Source organism: Pelodiscus sinensis, chromosome 3 (assembly GCF_049634645.1).
Source record: "Pelodiscus sinensis isolate JC-2024 chromosome 3, ASM4963464v1, whole genome shotgun sequence".
Classification (NCBI taxonomy): domain Eukaryota; kingdom Metazoa; phylum Chordata; order Testudines; family Trionychidae; genus Pelodiscus; species Pelodiscus sinensis.
Genome location: NC_134713.1, coordinates 58,107,770 through 58,126,365, shown reverse-complemented (window position 1 = coordinate 58,126,365; position 18,596 = coordinate 58,107,770). Strand labels below are relative to the sequence as shown.

Sequence of the window (18,596 nt, the reverse complement as noted above, 5' to 3'; positions counted from 1 at the left end):
TTTTTATTCTATTTTTTGGACTGGTTTTTGTCTATATTCAAACCAAGGAAATTATTAAATTGTCTACATATTGCTCCTGAGGGAATTATGCAGCAAAAAATTAAGTATATGTGCATAAAATTTTACAATTCACATTTTACATAAATAAATGTGGCTCCACCATGGCAGTAGGGCACAGGCCTCTGGCTGACTGACGGGAAGATCATCCTGAAGTTTCCGGGATCCCCCAGCACAGGGACTCAGCAGCAAGGCTGCACCTGACCCTGACCCAGTGCGAAGGCTGGGTCTGTCTGTCTGCTTGGTGCACCAGGTATAGCTGGGCAGGTTTGTCCCAGCATGATCCAAGTATGGAAGGGCTTAGTGTGGAGAATGCAGTTATGGGATGAGTGGTTTAAGTGGAGCAATCTGGGTGTGGGTGGTTCAGAGAGAGATCTGGTTGCACAGGGCTCATTGAGAGGGGGCAGGGTTCCGGGGGGCAGAGGCAATGCGACTCTGTAGAGTACTCAGTTTAGGAGAATATCGAGGAAGTGGAGCTTGGGGGTGTGTGGGCATACTTAATAGGGGGTCCTGCTGCTGAGGGAGTGGTGTTAGCATGGGGGTCCAGGTGCAGCTGGTTAGGGTTCAGTGGCATGGGGGCGGGTCTAAAGGGTCCAGGTGTAGGGGGTTTGGCTTGTCAGGGTGAGAGTTTGATGGGCCTGCTTAACAGAGAGGGCCTGCTGTTGCCAAGAGAACACTACCTACTGAGCTCCTGCTTCCCCCATGAGATTCCCCTATCTACTTTTCTTCATCCCCCTCTGCTCACTCACACATTCCCTTCTCCTACCCTATAACACCTCTCTCATCCTTTCTCTCCACTGCCTCTTTCCCTCACCACCTCACCCTCCACTCATTTCTCTCACCTCTTACCCAATCCCACCACAGGCACTTAGTAGGGATGTTAGTGTTTAATAATCGTGTAACTGCACCAAATCTTAAGGGTTACACACTGATTTAATGGTTCCTGGGGACAGGGCCGGCAACCAGTGCATTTCCATCTCTACTTTCAAGGAGCCCCCTGCCACCTCCCACTGCTGCCTCTGATACTGCAGGGGTGGCCCCAAGCACACCATACCGCAAGCCCTCCGAGAACAGAGACTGCTCTGCAATGGGATTGAACTCCCTGCAGACAGAGGCTACTCCTCCATCCCCACTGAGTAGTCTCTGTCCGCGGTGAGCCCAGGCCTGCTGCAGAGGGAGACTGCTCTGGCATCCATTCCCCTCTCCGCAATACTGCTGCCTCTGATAGAGAGGCAACAGTGTGGAGAAGAGGGGGCAGATGGCTCCACGGAAGCCAATATGTGAAAGAAGCTGGCTTCCAGCATGTACCGGCTCCCTATTGCCTCCCCTTACCCTCTGTGCTGCTGCCTTTCTATCAGAGGCAGCAACACGGCGGTGGGGGAGGGGCAGGCGGCTCCATGGGATCCTGTGCTCTTGAGGAACCAGCTCCCACTCCCCCTTGCTGCCTTTGATATAGAGGCAGGAGAGGGGGGGGGGGAGAGGAGCGTGTGTAATTATTTGGATAAACAGATAAGCCAAGGCTTATTGGTTAATCATTTACATGACTGTACGCTAACATCCCCAGCACTTACTGTTGCATAGAAATAGGAAGGTTCCCAGCCAACACACAGAAGGGAAGCACAACTGATACTAGGACCAAAGAAGCTGCGTTCAGCTGCAGAGTCATCCAAGTTAAAGAATTGAGCCTTTGTCTGCACTTGCAGCATTAAAGCATTGTGGAACACAAAAGCCACCTCCCAGAGGGGGTTCGCTCCCAACTTAGAGAGAATAGCTCCCAGTGCTGGGAGCCCCTCTGTTGGCAAGTTATTGTGTTAAAATATGCCCCTGAATGATCAAGTTTCAGCTCAGTAACTTGTCAGTGTAGACAAGTCTTTAGTTTCTGTCAGCTGGGCAACTCTGTGCTTGCAGAAATGGGTGGAGGCAGTAGCATGTAACCCTATGTGCCCACCATGCCTGGCCTCTGTTTTGGGGAACAATTCCCGCCCCCCCCCAAAAAAAAACTGCACATATGGTCTTCCTCCCTATCCAGTGCGGCTTCCTTTTGCTTCCCTGATGTTGCCTTCAGGGAGCCATGGGAAATATGGTGGAGCTGGGGGAGGTTATGTGTTCTGCAGGCACACAGGATCCCCCTGGAGTAACGTTTGAAACTGTCTGAATAAGAGCAGAAAGGCCTTTAGTGATCTCTTTTGCTGTTTATATTTTCTCTGGGAGTACATTGTTTGATGATAAACCAATTATTTGTTATGGTTTGTGTGTCAGGTGGGTAAACAGGGTAAACTTACTTGACAGTGATAAGTTGGAAGACAGCATGTGAAATATTGATTATTCCTTTGTCCGTAATTGTGTTAGTCTTGTTTTCTTCCCTTTTGTGCTAGGGTTTAGTAAGTAACAACTCATTATACGTTTAATTAACCCCCCCCCCCCCTTCCTGGTAAGATATAGCGTTCTATATTTTTGTTGATACATCAGCACCTGGATTTATTTTAACATCAACTAAGTGAGGTTCAGTTTGTGATGTCTGCAACAGATTGAAATAATATAAATCTCCCTGCCACAGAAGGAGCTAGATTTACCTTGCTACACCAATATCTGTTGTTTGTATTGTTCAGCTTGTCTACTTGTCATTGGAGGAAATTGCCAGATAGGAGGAGCTACTCTCTGGGCTCATCTAGACTACAGGGAACAGTCGAAAGACGGTATGCAAATTCCGCGGAAATTTGCGTATCTTCTTCCGATCGTACTTTTGAAAGCGGAGCTTTTGAAAGTGAAAGTAATTAAGATGTGGCTTTTTCAGCGAACCACCCTCTTAAAAAAGCCGCTCTTCCTCAAAAAAGGAAGTTTATGCGGCTTTTCAACAAAGGAGGGGTTCGCCGTAAAAAGCTGCGCCTTAATTACTTTCACTTTCGAAAGCGCGATTGGAAGAAGATATGCAAATTCCCGTGGAATTTGCATACCTTCCTTCAACCGTTCCCTGAAGTCTAGATGAGCCCTCTGAGTGAGACCCTACTACAAAACAGAATATAGATAGGTTGATGGAGTGTGTGAGAATAACTCTTCTCAGGATTTGGGGTGGAGGCCGGGGAGAGAATATCTGTTGTGAATTAAAAGAAAATTAGAGTATTGATTAAACAACTGATTGTTTGAAGCAATTTTTGATCTAGAGATGTGAAAAATGGAGCTTTAGTGACTGTCCTTGTGAAAAAATATTTCATTGTTTAAATTGAACTACATGAAAATTAAATCCATTTTATGGGAAACTGTGAATGTTGATGTCTAGTAACTGCAATTTAACTATAAGTGGCATGCAGTTACTGAAGGAAAAAAACGTAATACAGCTGTAGAAGAACAGTGTACCCAGATTATTAAAATGATTGTGGGGTGGGGATGATCTCTAATGACAAAGCCATTTGTCGTCTTCAAGATATTTCAAGATTAATTATTACTGATATTTCTGTTAGTATAGTTGTGCTAAATGCTATTTCTGTCTTGCCATTGTAGAGTTATTTTAGCAAAACATAAAGGTCTTGCTCCAAGATAGGGCAAGGCAGAAAAGATCTGCCTGAGTGGCAGCACCCACGCTGAGTCTCTTTGCTGCAACTGAATTTATAATTTCTGTGGCATGTTTCTAGATCAAACAACCAAATGGTCACTGAAGCTCCAGCAATGTCCAGGAGTGCCAGCTATTACATCACCTAACAGATGATGTCCAGGCCTCTGTGATCAAGAGGCAGTTTAAAGGATAATTTGTTATTGGGGAGGTGGGGTCCCAGCTCCCTGCTGGGACTCCTTGCAGACAGGGACTGCTCCACAGGATGTGGAGCAGACTCTGCTTGCAAGGAGGCAGGCAGTAGTGCGGAAGCAGAGCTGCGGGAAACTGGCTTTTTAGGCAGCAAGAGCGGGCAAAAATGCAAGTAGTCGAGTAATCAATAAGCCTAGGCTTGTCGGGTAGTTGACTACTCGACTAGTCACTTACTTATCCCTAACTCAGAATGCTGCTGCTAGGAGTGCTCCCTCCTCACTTTTGGGCATCTGTGCCAGAGGGGTCTGGAGCAATGGGAGTGGGGCATGTGTCCCCTCACTAGCTACACCTAGGGAGTGGGGGAGAAGATGGGCATGCTCCTCATTGTAGTATGCCCTGGGCATTGCCTACCTACCCATCCCTTGCTGGCCATGTCTGGACTTGGAGTTCACAGTCAAGCAGGAGTCTGCCTGGTAAATCATTGCATGAAAATTGGTACCATTATTTGTAAACAACTGGTGCTTGGTGGAAATTTGTCACTTGAAATCTTCCTAGCTAGGATTCTTCCATTGTCTGGTGGGGGGGGATAACGCCTTCCCCTAATGGGGAGCAGGCATGGAGGAACTGGTGCCTGACTAGGCAGCCACAGCAGGCAGGATGGGGAGGAGCCCTTCTGTTCTCCTCTGATGTCTGTTGCAGGGAATGAGATGGCTTCTGTTGCAGTGACCCTCTCCGGTCTGGACAGTGCCCCAGTGTTGAGCTCTATATGGGACTGAGTGCAGGCTCCTGGTGTTCTGGTCTGGGCTCAGATCAACCTTCCCTCTATCCCAGTACATCCCCTTCATAGTCACTACCTTCAGCCATGGGTCAGTGCTGCCTATGCACAAAGACAGCAGCTGGATATTTTCTAGTAATGCTCTGCCCCTGCCTCAGATGAGCTTCAGATTGTGAGGCATCAAGAGTACAGAGCTCCTGTGTGCCATATGCCATGCACCCTGCACTAGCTCACAGCAGCTTAGAAGAAAACAAACACATTGCTGACATGGCAATTGTTCTGTGGGCCCAGCTCAGGCAAGACTTAAAGTGGGCAGCATTGCAAGGGATCACAATCTGGGCAAAAAAGAATTATAAATGGAGTCGGGTCACTGAGGGGCAGCTCTTACATGGCAGTCTACCAAGTTCATGAACATTTATTTAAGCTGAAATTGTAATAGATTTCCCCACTTTTCCCTTCCCCAGTGCTTTTTCAGGCCACCTTAAGCACCGAGTTCAGGGATTCACTAGTATCTTGCAGTGATGAACACACAGAACATTGCTAACTGTTATACATGGGCACTAATATTATATGTTGAGAGGATGTGGCCTGCATAACAGAGCGTTGTATATGTAGCCCACAACAGTCGTTAGGTTGAGAACCATTGATATATGGTGACTAGCACAATAGAGCAGTGATCCTTGAGGTTCCTAGGTGCTACTGAAATCGAAATACATAATGATGATGATGATGGTGATGATCATATCTTCCAGCAAGAGATACCTAAGTGAATGTCTCTTGCATTCACCTTTCCATGAGCAGAATTTTGGTAGCTTTTTGGTAGGTATGTGATCATATATATGTTTAAACAGTTAACCAATGAGCCTGGGCTCATTTGTTAACCTTCACGGCAATACACAAGGCACTCCTCCCATCTGCTGCTGCCTCTACCCATATAGCTGCCCTGTCATTCTGCTTTTCCTGATAAGACGGCTCCCAGAGCCTCCTCTCCCCTGTATGTAAATGTGTAACAGCTGAAATTTTCAGTGGTTACTTGTTGAAACACCACTTTTAAACATCCCTACTTTTTGGTCCAGAACAAAAGACTTTGCTAACAAGGGCTTTGCTTTTCCATAGGTGCATGGGGGAGGCTTCTGTACGTCTTTCAGTGAAAGGGGCTAATAGAAGTAAGAACAAGCAGAGATAGCGTCTACTGACAGCTCCTACTACCAAAGATAGGTTTAATTCTCCGCTTGGTTGCAGATGGCCAAAGCTGAACCCAGAAAAGCATAGCAAGTTAAAAACAGGGTACCTCAGTCCATTATGGAGTTAAAAGGGGCAGTCAAGGCATTGAACCCTAAGTAACTTTTAGGGATATTAGCATGTAGTTTCTTAAATAATTAACCAGTAAGCTGAGGCTTATCGGTTAATCCGAACGACTGCACGCACCCGCCCCTTTGCGCTGTCTGTATCACCTTTTAAGCTGGCTCTCCACGTATTCTGCCTCTGTTGTGCTCCTTCCGCTCCCTTGTTACCGCCCACAGAGGTGGGGGTGGGAGGGCACCATCTCCATAGGGTGGGCAAGGGCATAGCAGGTATGGGCGGGGACTGAAGCAGTGCTCACTTACGCCGATTCCCACTGTGGGTGCTTCAGCCTATGAAATGTATAAGAGCCTCGCAGGGGTTTTACACATTTACTTATGTGTAAAATTCTAAAAATTCTTCCTAAAATATGTATTTTTCTAAATGGTAGCTGTGGTGGTTTTTTTTTTTTTTACTTGAACCTGGTATTCCAAGCTATATTGAACTCCAGAAAACTTTGGTGCACAGTTAGTTGCTGCTTTTGCAGGTGCTTAGATGAGGGTCTTAAATCCTGTTTTGTACCTAACTGCTTTTCTGCAGTTTCTAAAAATAAATGTGTAGTTTGATTATTGCTGTTACCTTGAATTCAATTGTACAAGTTTGCTTTTTTGATGATGGCTGTCATGGATCCTGCAGTTAGTAAGTGGGTCTGCAATCAGCAGTCTGCAATTCAGATGCAAAAATTTGCTGTACATCTCTTCCTATTACAAAGACAGTCTTTGCTCAGTGTCTACAACTTTTACACTTCCTGTGGTTCTCATAATTTCAGACCTGATCTGATTAACATCACATGCTGAGTATTGCTCCTGAAATCCATACTACAGATGGTGCTCACCCTGGTTTAAAATGACTTCTTAACTCTGCTTCATACCGTTTCATTTTTGACAATAAATTGGAAGAAGAAGAAGAAGAAGAAGAAGAAAATGCACAGGTTCTCCTATGAAATCCATAAAGTTTCTGCTTGGACTATTTAGATGTAGCAGCCAAGTGACGGTGGTCTTGTAGGAGCAGGGAATTGCACGATATCAGCTCTCTAGAGATGCAAATGTAACTATAGGCAGTCCCCGGGTTACGTACAAGATAGGGACTGTAGGTTTGTTCTTAAGTTGAATTTGTATGTAAGTTGGAACTGGCGTCCGGATTCAGCCGCTGTTGAAACTGACCAGCAGCGGCTGAATCGGACACACTTGGGGCAGAGCAGCTGGGGTGCTGCTGAGATGGTCCCGCAGCGCCGCTCCTTGGCGCTACTGGACCAACCCGGCAGCACCCCAGGTGTCCCCAAGTCAGCCGCTGCTAAAACGGATCAGCGGCTGATTCCAGGAAGCCTTGGGCAGAGCAGCTCTGCCTTGCGCTTCCTGTAGTCAGCCGCTGATCAGTTTCAGCAGCGGCTGACTTGGGGACGCCTGGGGCAGAGCAGCTGGGGTGCTGCCGGCTTGGTCCAGTAGCGCCGCACCTCGGCGCTGTGGGACCAACCCGGCAGCCCCCCAGCTGCTCTACCCCAGGCGTCGGCGAGAAAAGCCTGGTCTGCTGGGAGAGTGGGGGCACACTAGCTGCACGCACCCCCCCTCCGAGCAGACCAGGGAGACGCAGAGCAGCTTTCCTCGCCACGGAGGACGCGGGCGGCGGGACTGCCAAGATGCGCCGCAGTCCCGCCGCCCGCGTCCTCCGCGGCGAGAAAAGCGGCTCTGCGTCTCCCTGGTCTGCTGGGGGGTGGTGCTAGCTCCGTCTCCCTGGTCTGCTGGGGGGAAGCGCCCCTGCGCTGCCGGAGGCGGCGACAGTGGGGAAGGCATCCCGCACTAGCGGGGCCTGTGACGTAGTGGGGGTACCTGGCTGGTTTCTATGCTGCTGGCTCTGAGGTAACCCCCACTGGCTGCCGTGGGTACCACGACCCAGCAAAACAGGATGAGTCACTTTGCAAACCAGTATGGCCAGACACCCCCCATGGAGAGGAACAAAGGAAGGTGGAATGCTGCCCTGGCTGGGGGGCAGGGCTGGAAGAGAGTTAGTTAGTTGTTGGCTGGGAGCATGGAGGAGACAGCCTAGGGAAAGGGGCTGGAGTTTAGGGGCCCAGTCTCCCCCATCTCAAGGGGGCCTGAGGCATCCTAGCCCAGCTCTGTGACCAGACTACATCTGGGCTGTGCTGTAACCTGGAGAGGCAATAAACTTCCTCTATTCCACCGGCTGGTTCAGTCTGTTTGTGCCATTTCGGGGTGCAGGAGATCGGGGACCCCCAACGCGCCGTCACAGGGCCCCTCCCCCACCTGTTCGTAACTAGGGGTCCGACGTAAGTCGGACTGACTTAACCCAGGGACTGCCTGTATTTCCTGTCCAATGCCTGGATCCTCGTTTCTAAGAATGTATTTTTTTTTCATTTTTGAAGAATAGTTATGCAAAAGAATTTCAGCCAATAGGTGATTTTCAAGCTGTACACTTACTGTTTACTTATAGTATGCATTTCGTATGTAAGCAACATAATGTTGCCCTTTTTGACCTGATTGGTTTGTTGAAGTTGGGGTACTGTGGATTCTTATAGTTGAGTAGAAATTGATTAAATCTGTTTTCTCAGATGCAATCATGTTTATTTACAAACAATATACAAAGTTGTGCTTCTCTGAATTCCCTATTCTTAGGCTTCCATCAGGTTCCTGATACACTAAGGATGCTAAATTTAGTTTAATCAACTAGTCGATAAGTGAGAGAGCCGTAGAAGGGTTAGCTCCTGGCCTGGGAGCTAACCTGTTGTGGCTCTACCTTTTAAATGTATGAAGAGCCAGTCAGCTCCTAATACATTTAAAAGGCTAAAGCACAGCAGGAGGGACCCAGCATAAGCCCAAACAGCTGATTCCTGGCTCGCGCAGGGTACCTCCTGTTGCGCACTAGCCTTTTAAATGTATTAAGAGCCAAAAGACTAGTCAACTAGTCACTTACATCCCTATGCTGTACCTAGACTTTTGCTTGGATTTTTTTCAGGTAGGCTCTTGTTCTTTCTAGTTTATTGATCCAGACGTAGACTAGGGATGTTACATTTTCATTAATCAGCTAATCAAGTAGACCATGGAATGTCCATCAACTACTCTATTAGTTGATAGTGCGCTCTCTCCCTCTGAAATGTACAGGAGCCGCCCCCAGCTCTTGTACATTTCAAAGGGAGAGAGGCAGTAGGAACCTGTGCCAGCAGGGAGCAAAGTAATCTCCACTGATATGGGTTCCCCTCTGTGCCTCTTCCTTTGAAGAGTTGCAGGCAGCTCTTGTACATTCCAAATGGAGAGGAGCAGCAGCGGGACCAGCACGAGCAGGACTGTTTCAATTCCTGCTCGTGTCATTTCCTCGCTGTCTCCTACCCTGGGCAGAGACAGTTGGGGTTTATCGCTAGACATGGAAGTTGAAGACCTTTAATGGAGCATTGGAAAGAGTTACCAACAGTTACTGTAGGCCAGGCATGTCAAATTCGAAGCCTACAGAGGGCTGCACAAACGAAAACTGATAGCTTTCAGGGCCACCAAAGAAAATGTACTTCTATCAGAAAGTCATATCTATTATACATTACGTTTTAGGTATATTTTATAATTTTTCAGGTCTTATTTTAATATAATGCAATAATTTGATGTATAAAATTATTTGCCCATATAAAATATTTTTTAGTTTAAGTACATATTCAAGGTACTTTTTAATTTTTTATATGATACATAACTTGTTTTGTTGAAATAAAAGCAAGTATAGACCATGATTAATCAAATAGAACAGGCTTCTGTGAAAATTTCAGATACTTTGTAAGTTTGAGATTTTGCATAGACATACAAAGCAGGCCAATGACAGAGCTGGATGTACAGCTCTCCTGAATGTTAGTCAATTTGCAGTCCAGATTTGTCTGCCCTTTGTGTTCCCCAGCCAGAGTGAGGAATGCAGCAAACAATTTACATATTTATTGATATGAAATTAATTTAAATTTTGTGATTTTTTTTTATTTGGGAATAAACAAATAAAAAACCAAAATATTAACAAAATATCCCCCTTCTCTCTCGTAGAGCCAGGCCGCTGCTGCTGTGATCTGCACTCGACCACATGTTCCGAGCGGCCAGAGGGCCGCACTCCATTCTTTTTAGAAATGTAGTGGTGGGCCGCCAAAAATTTTGCTCGGGCCAGAGGCCTGTTTGACATGCCTGCTGTAGGCAATATGAAAATAGGAAAGAATGCATTAGTTTGCCCCTCAATTCTTATTTCCCTAATTTTAGTATGTTTGGGTAGATGGTGTGTGTCCTGCTGCTTCCTAACTGGCACTAAATGCAATGTTTTAAATATAGTTTTTGCAGAATTGCTGTTTCCTTCCATTGCTTCTTAAATCCTTTAGTAATCTTTCAGCTGTAAGTAAGTTCTCAAGTCTGTTCTGTTAGCAGTTGGTTCAGATTATTATAGATCAGGCACTAGATGGTAGGGATGTTAATTATCGGGTAACTGAATAGTCGAGTAACTGCATGAATTCTTATTGATTACATGACTATTCTGTAGTCCCTGGGGGCAAGGCTGGCAGCCAGTGCGTTCCAGCCCCACTCCAAGGGAGCCCCCTGCCACCTCACACTGCTGGCTCTGTGGAGCAGCAGGCAACTCTGATACACTGCTACCTCTGATACAGAGGTGGCAGCAGCCTCTGTCTGTGGGGAGTCCAAACTCCCTGCAGATCGAGGCTGCTCCACCTCCCACGGAGCACCCTTTGTCCACAGTGAGCCTGGGCCCTCCACAGACTGAGGCTGGTCCCCGGCAGCAGTCTGTGTCTGCAGGGAGTCTGAGCTCCCTGTAGTGTCTCTGTCCGCGGGGAGCTTGGATACCCCGCGAACAGGGGCTATTGCTGGGGACCAGCCTCTTTCTGCAGTGGGCCAGGCTCGCTGGGGACAGAGGCTGCTCCATGGAAGGCTCTATCGGCTGTGGATAGAGACTGCTTCATGGCAGCTTTCCCTGCCCCGGCCTCCTCCCAGTGTTGCTGCCTCAGAATGCAACAGTTTTCTACTGTTGTAGAAAATTATTTTTTTAAAGGCTTTGTTCTCATTGAGGTTATCAACTATTAGGACCATGGTTATATCCAGTCTGATCATTGCATCTAGAAGGTTTTACCTACCAAATGATTTAAATAAAGCAATGGTTGTTTTGAAAAATCTAACTGGAAAAATAAATGATGGCTTTATCTACATGTGCAGCATTTTATGTGATAGTGTGGTTGCAGCACCCGCACTGGGGGAGAGTGCTCCCAGTGCTTAGGAAAACCACCTCCACGAGCGACGTGGGTTCCTGTGCTGGGAGCCTGCCTGTGCTGGCTAGTTAATGTGCTGAAACTTGCTGCTCTGGGGGGTGATTCTCACACCCCAAGGAAGAAAGTTAGCTTGGCAGTGAAGACAAGCCCATAGAGCAGGGGTTGGCAACCTATTGCTCTTGAGCCAAATATGGCTCTTCTGTTGGTTCAGCTCAGCCTCTTCCCCACCCCTTTCCCTCCTGTTTCTCCCCACAGCAGGGAGCCTGTGCTAGCACTCCAGCCTCATGGTCCACTGCAAGTTTGGAGCTCTAGCACAGGCTTCCTGGGGGCGGGAGGGAGGGCTCACAGGAAGCCCTGAGACTCGCTGCCGGATCCGGCTTGTGGGGAAGAAGTGGCTGCCGCTTCCCTTCCCCCTCCCCTTGTTGGGGCAACAGCCACACAGGGAAGCGCTTCCTGGAGGCTTTTCCTGGAATCGGGCCAATGGGAGCAGCAGGAGGTCTGTGGTGCTGGGAACCACACAAAATAAGTAAGTAGCCTTCCCCGCCCCCTCATGCCCAGAGCCCCGCACCTCCAGCACTCCTTACTCACGCAGCAGGAGGTGGTGCCCGGGCTATGGTGCTGAGAACTGCACAGTAGCAAGTAGGTAGCAACCCCAATCCTCTCGGCCGAGACCCCTGGCCTGCTCCTGCACCCTTTCGACTGGCCAAACACCTACCCCCAGCCTGCTCCTAAACCAGTTTTCCCTCTAAACTGCGCAGCAGCACAGCTTCACAGGTGATCAATCCGCACTGCCCAGTGGTGCTGAGTGGGCAGGGCTGATTAACCACCTGTGAAGCTGTGCTGTGCCACAGCTTAGAGCAGGGGTGTCCAAACTTTTTTCAAAGAGGGCCAGATTTGATGAAGTGAACGTGCGTGAGGGCCGACCATTTTGCCTGACATTCTTTGAACCATTAAAATTAAATGCAAATTAACTATTTTATGCAAAGTTTATTGCAAACGGCATACTTTTCATTTCGTCACATGGATGACAAATCTAAACAGGTGTTAAATCACTCTGCCTTTCATATCTGAAGGCCAGATGGAAAAAAAAATCCAGGAAGCTGAAATATATGTCGGGAACATTGTAAAGTACATTACATATTATTGGTAATAAAGGTTGTCTGTCAACTTTTAAGTTAAAAAAATATGAACAGGAACATAACACCAAGTATATATGTGTCCAAATATATTTATAACTGATTTAGACCAACTGACATTAACTGAGATTTTACAATGTATTCATCTCAATACATATGGATTCGTTGGGGGCCATAAAAGATAGATATTGCCAAATTACCTGTGGGGCCGTATTAAATCGGAACACGGGCCGCAATTGGCCCGCGGGCCGGACTTTGGACATGCCTGGCTTAGAGGGTACTTTGTTCTGCACCCTCCCTTGCTCCCTTGACCTGACCAGACACCCTACTCCCAGCCTGCTCCAGTACCCAACCTCCTGCCCAGATCCTGCATTCTCACCATTCACTTGCAGCCCTGTCCTACACACTTAACCCCTCATATTTGTCACCCATTCCAGAATCTAGGGGATCCCACAATCCACAAACCCTGGAACCCCAGAAGTACTAATCTGGACTGAGGCCTTGAACCTTCATTCTTCCTATTCCTCCCCACACCATGGTGCTGCAGGGGAGTGAAGTGTCAGTTGGGAGCCACATGAGGGAGGGCTGGGGGCGATTTGGAAGGGGTTTATTTTACATCTCACTTGTGTCATCCCAAACTGATTTTTATCTTGGTGAATGGCTTCCAACCCAAAAAAGGTTCCTTATCCTGCCATAAATAAAGAGAATGTTGAAATCTTTTCTGCTGGACATTATATTTTACTTTATTTAAAAATTGAGGCTGGTCAACAAAGCCCAAATTGGGACCTGGCCCCTTTCTGGCTGCAGCATCCTGTCTCAGGCCCTGATCCTGGGGCAGGCTCCATGGTCCAGCTTCTATCTGACCACTGGAAGGGCTGATGGTGGCTCCCCTCCTGCTGCAGCACAGGTAGGAGGAGAGGCCATGATCCGGCTGCAGCGATCCTGGCCCGGACCGTCGTCCAGCCATTGCTGCCCTGGTGCAGCAGCCCAGCCCTAGTCAGGTAAGATAATCCATCCCCAGGGCCCCCCCAAATACTCTATTTCCCACCCCATGCAGCCTGCTTTGCCTCCTGCATTTCTCCCACACCCCAACCCCTGCCCTTAGCTCCTCATGCACCCCAGTCCTGACTCATGTACCCCCACATGCACTAATTGTACCCCCAGCAGCAGCAGAAATCCCATTAAATAAAGTCTGTGAGTACAATGTTTAATTTATGCTATTATTAATCATGTCAAGTATCAATAATATTAGATTGTACATGTTCAGTCATGCGAATGGGCATTCTTACACATCTGTTTGTTGACCACTTGTGAATTTTGATGTGGTTTGGCTCTTTGGTTTGAAAAGGTTGCCGACCCCTGTGTGTGTGGGGGGGAGGGGTTGAGGTCTAGACTGACAGAGTAAAATTGCAGGGAGACTGACCTGAGGTTGGTATGCAGTGCATATCCTCGGAGAAAATTGTGAATATGTCAATGCTGTCAACTGAATGGCTGATTAGTCGAGTCAAAAGTATGCAGTTCTTTTTCTGTTTCAATTAGCAGTCCTTTAATAACAATATATGGTGTCAAATGTGTGCTTTTTCCCTTGAAACTAATTCTGGAACATGAGATTCAGTCAATATGCTGAAAGATGTCATTATATAGTTGTGTACGATCTAAAAATGTCAGTACTGCAATCACTAAATACGTGGTTTAGAGCAGCGGTGCGCAACTCAGGGGTCGCAACGGGGGTCGCGGCCGTTTTCCTGGGGGGTTGCAGTGCTTTGATCTGGGCCAGCTGGCATTTTGTTTTCTTGACTCAGCACCCGACATACACGTGGGGGGAGTGGCAGGGAAGCAGAATGGAACGGTGCTTTAAATTAAAAAGGCCGCAACAAAAATGTTCCTGCCAGCCCTTTTTTTCCTTCAACAAAAAAATTCCCGGCTTCGGGGACTGTGAATGTGAAAAAATTGAGCACCTCTGGTTTAAAATAGCATGCTACTTCTAGTTAGTATTGATTTATGATCTGGCTTGAAATGAAGGCTTACCTTAACTTGTTCTCATTTCAGCTTTGGATAGATCGCAATCCAAGAGAGATGGCGGTTATAAAAATAATTGGAGCTTTGAACATGTGGAAGAAAGTGAAGGAGATGCAGAGAAAGAGTAAGGATATTTTTATATAGGTTGATGACCAGAAAAGTGCTTGATTAAAGAAACACTTTTTTTGTTAAACTATTAATAAACCCTAGTGTATAATAGTGTGTAAAATGTTAGGTCCTTAACTTTCTCTTCAATATCTTAATACTAATTTACAAAAAATCTACTTTGGAAGTTAGTAGTCTTAATTATTCTTTGACAAAAAGTACTTTGGAAGTCGCCAGTCTTAATTATTCCTTGACAAAACCAAATTAAAATGGAATGAAGATACAAATCAGTACAGGAGGCCCTTGTGATTTGCACAATCGCTGTTTGTGGTTCCATGTATTTGCAGGTTGTCTGTCCCAATCTGAGGGGGTAGAGTCAGGGGCTGGCTGCCGCAGTGCTGCTGCCCAGTTCCTGTGATAAAGATACATAGTATGACTTTCAAATTGTGGTTGAGAATATTTGGTGAATAGGGTAGCTTTAAAAAAGAAATATTTAGGATTAATGGCCTTTCTCGGTATTTTAAAAATGAAAGTTCATGTATAAGGTGAAGAATAAAATTTTCTGCTCTAGAGAAACTCATGAAGAATCTCCCTCTTTCAAACTGGGTCCTCTTCCTATTGTTCCCAAAGGGAGTGAAGCCAAGCTGTCCTCTGCAAGATAACCCTCTATGCTGTATGGGGAGAAGAACACTGTGAGGAGTAGGTAAATGAAGACAGTGGCCATTTTTTTTGAAAGGCAACCCTTTTTCATTTCATTGAGGCCAAAAGGAGATGACATTATTTTAAAAGGGGGTAATTTTCATGCAGTCTTTTGAAGGATATTGTGCCAGCCATGCTGATGAATAAGCTTTCATTTATGAATTAAACAGCAAAACATAATCTTTAATAAACACATCATTCCTTTTTAAAAAAATGTTCAGACTTCAGTGAGTTTTAACTCTGTTGTTAAAATGTTCTTATTTATTAAGATTATTTTATAGGGTCCTTCACCCCGCTCCCACAGCTCAACCCTTTGCCCCAGCCTTAAACCTCACCCTCACACTCTGAACCACTCAGCCCCACCCTGCCACACACTGTCCATGTGTAAAATGATCTTTATGTGCACCAAAATAGAGGTGATGTTTCATTCATAGCCTCCTTACTGGTACTCCTAATGCAATTCATTCCATACGCAGACATAAAAAAATTAGAGGGAACATTGGTCATGTTGTTACTTTCAAGGAATAAAAGGTATTAGTATCAGAAGATTGATTCCTACTCAATATAGCCTTTTGAGACTTTTTGTCGATTCAGGTGTTTAATTGTAGTCCTCCTGGTTTTTGCTCTTGCTATTCTGTTGCTGTGTTTGTAGTGTGTTAGTATCTAGAAGGTGTACAAACAAAGACAATTCCTGTCTTTAAGAGCTTCAACATAAGAATGGCCATGCTGGGTCAGACCAAAGATCTGTCTAGTCCAGTATCCTGTCTGTCAACAGTGGCCAATGCCAGATACCCCAGAGGAAGGGATCACAATAGGTAATCCTCACTTGATCCATCCCCTGTCTCTCACTTCCAGAGAACGCTTGAAGTCCTCAAAGAGCGGGAAGGGAAATAAGAAGCAAAATTACTTGTTCAGGGTTACACAGCAGGCTAATGACAGAGCTGGATGTACAGTTTGTCTCCTGAATGTTAGTCAATTTGCAGTCCAGATTTGTCTGCCCTTTGTGCTCCCCAGCCAGAGTGAGGAATGCAGCAAACAATGCACTTCTCACTCCCTGATAAAAGGGAAAGAGTCAGCAATGTCCCCATCTAAATTTTGGGTGGAGTGAAGGAGCTAGGGATGTAACAGCACAACTATTAAAATGGTTAACCAGTAAGCGTGAACCGTGTAACCATTAAGATTTTCAGCTGTTATATGCTGCAGGCTCTGCATCATAAAGTTTATACTGCAGAGCCTGCAGTGAGGTCGGCTCCTTAGGAATGGGATCCACAGCCAGTATGTGCCAGGACTGGCTGCTGGCTGCACTCCCAGGGAGCCAGCTGTGCTGTGGGCTATGCAGTATGTTTTTTATACTGGAGATCCTACAGCCAGGGCCGGCCCAAGACCTTTTGGTGCTGTGGGCGCAGGCGCACGGCGCCGCACACGGAGCATGCGCGCGCCGGCCATGGCTGCTGGCGCACAGCCCGGGGTCCGCCCCTGGGGCGCACGGCACATGTGCTGCCCAGCCCAGCCTGGCCTGGCCAGCGCTGCTGGCATGTGCGCCGGGCCGTGCAGGGCCCCGCAGCCAGGGGGAAAGGGCGCTGCTGGCCGGGGCCGGCGCTGCGGGAGCCAGGCACGTGGCTCCTGATGGCAGCTGTAAGGGACTCTGCATGACCCTTACAGCTGCCGTCAGGCACCCCTCATCGGTTGGCGCCCTGGGCAGCTGCCTGGCTTGCCCATGCCTCCGTCTGGCCCTGCCTGCAGCACAGGGCAGCAGCCCATTCCATTTCCCGGGAGCTGGTGCATGCCTGGAGCCAACTTTTTAAGCCTGATCCCAGCATGCACCAGTGGTCACCTACAGCTCCCCATGCAGTATAAGCTTTATACTGCAGAGCCCACAGCGCAGCCGGCTCCCTGGGAGTGGTGCTAAGAGCCTGTCCTGCCATGACTGGCTGTGGGCCCCGATCTTGGGGAGCTGGCTGAGCTGTGGGCTCTGCAGCATGTAAGTATTATACTGCAGAGTCGGCAGAATGTAACCACTGAATATCTTAGCATATCTTAAAATATATTGCTTACTTAATTAACTACTTTTTAACATCCCTAGGGAGAGCTTCAACTCCTCCTCCTCCCCCCCTCAACTACCATGGTGTCTGGGGGTTGGGAGGTTCGGGGTTGGGGCAGTCCCAGATTGTGGGAGGTGCATGTTCTCAGCCAGACCCTTACACCTGCTTGGCGATTGTCTCTTTTCAGCATGGTTTTCTGAAATTCAATCCCATTCCAGGCAAATACCATTTTCCTGGCACAAACAAACCTTTACTTTGCTTTAAGTTATGATAAGAGGAAGCTGCATACCAAATTTGGTGGTCCTAGCTCTTATAGTTCTTGAAAAGATAGACAAACTCTGTCAAATATTTAGTAGATGTAGGGAAGTGCAGCTGAATTCAGGAGTGACCACATCTGGGACTACAGGTGAAGAAGTTGGGAATATAGGTGGTGTTCTCGTCAGTCTATTTGGCCAAAGGTAGGGGTCCAGGCAGAGAGACATGCATTCTGAAGGTGAATGCCTGGCTGCAAAGATGGTGTTGCCAGGAGGGCTTTTGCTAAGCAGAGATAGGATTCACGTATCAAGTAAGAGGAAGAGAGTATTTGGATACAGACTGCCTAAGGTAGTGAGGAGGGCTTTAAACTCTGTTCGACGGGCAAGTGACCAAAGCCTACAGGTAAATGAAAAACCTGTGGAGGCCTGGGAGATGGGTCAGAAATGGGAGGGACCATGGGCTATAATATCAGAGAAAGGAGGAACAAGGCAGAACTGGGGGGCAAAACCAAATCAGTATCTTAGTTGTCTGTATATAAATACAAGAAGTATGGGGAATAAGCAGGAATAACTTGAAGTGCTAATAAATAAACACAACTATGATACAGTTGGTATTACAAAGACCTGATGGGATAATACCAGTTATTGGAGTATTGGTATAGAAGGGTACAGCTTGCTCAGGAAGGTTAGACAGGGAGGAGGTGTTGTCTTATGTATACGTTTGGACTGAGGTTGAGATGGACATAGGAGACAGACTTGTTGAGAGTTTCTGCATTAGGTTTAAAGGGGTGAAAAACAAGGGTGATATCATGCTAGGGGTCTATTGCACACCACCTATCCATATAGAAGAGGTGAATAAGGGTTTTTTTAAACAACTAACAAAATCATCCAAAGCGCAGGATTTGGTGATGATGGGGGACTTAAACTATTCAGACATATGTTGGGGAAACACAGCAGGGCACAGATTATCCAACAAATTCTTGGACTGCACTGGAGATGAATTTTTATTTCAGAAGGTTGAGAGAGCTGCTAAGGGAAAATTTGTTCTTTGAATTGATTTTAATAAATAGGGTGGAAGTGGTGAGAGTGTGAAAATGGAAGGCAGCTTGAATAAAGGTGATAGTGAAATCATAGAGTTCATGATTCTAAGGAATGGTAGAAGGGAGAATAGCAAAATAGAGACAAAG

The 18,596-nt window shown here is 46.8% G+C and overlaps 1 protein-coding gene across 9 annotated transcripts in view; it reads left to right on the top strand.

Moving 5' to 3' along the window:
- The window catches only part of SENP6 (SUMO specific peptidase 6), a 178,040-nt gene that overhangs the window by 29,783 nt on the left and 129,661 nt on the right, over positions 1 to 18,596 (top strand). For 5 of the 9 annotated variants that reach the window (XM_075923799.1, XM_006131960.4, XM_006131957.4 and 2 more), the window contains exon 2: positions 14,340 to 14,433. The exons of 1 other annotated variant lie outside the window; for it this stretch is intronic. In XM_075923799.1, coding sequence (XP_075779914.1) covers positions 14,340 to 14,433 — 94 coding nt within the window. Of the gene's footprint in view, positions 1 to 14,339; positions 14,434 to 15,044; positions 15,118 to 18,596 lie in introns of all 9 variants that reach the window. 3 more of the 9 variants (XM_075923801.1, XM_025189130.2, XM_075923800.1) reach the window with 1 other exon arrangement.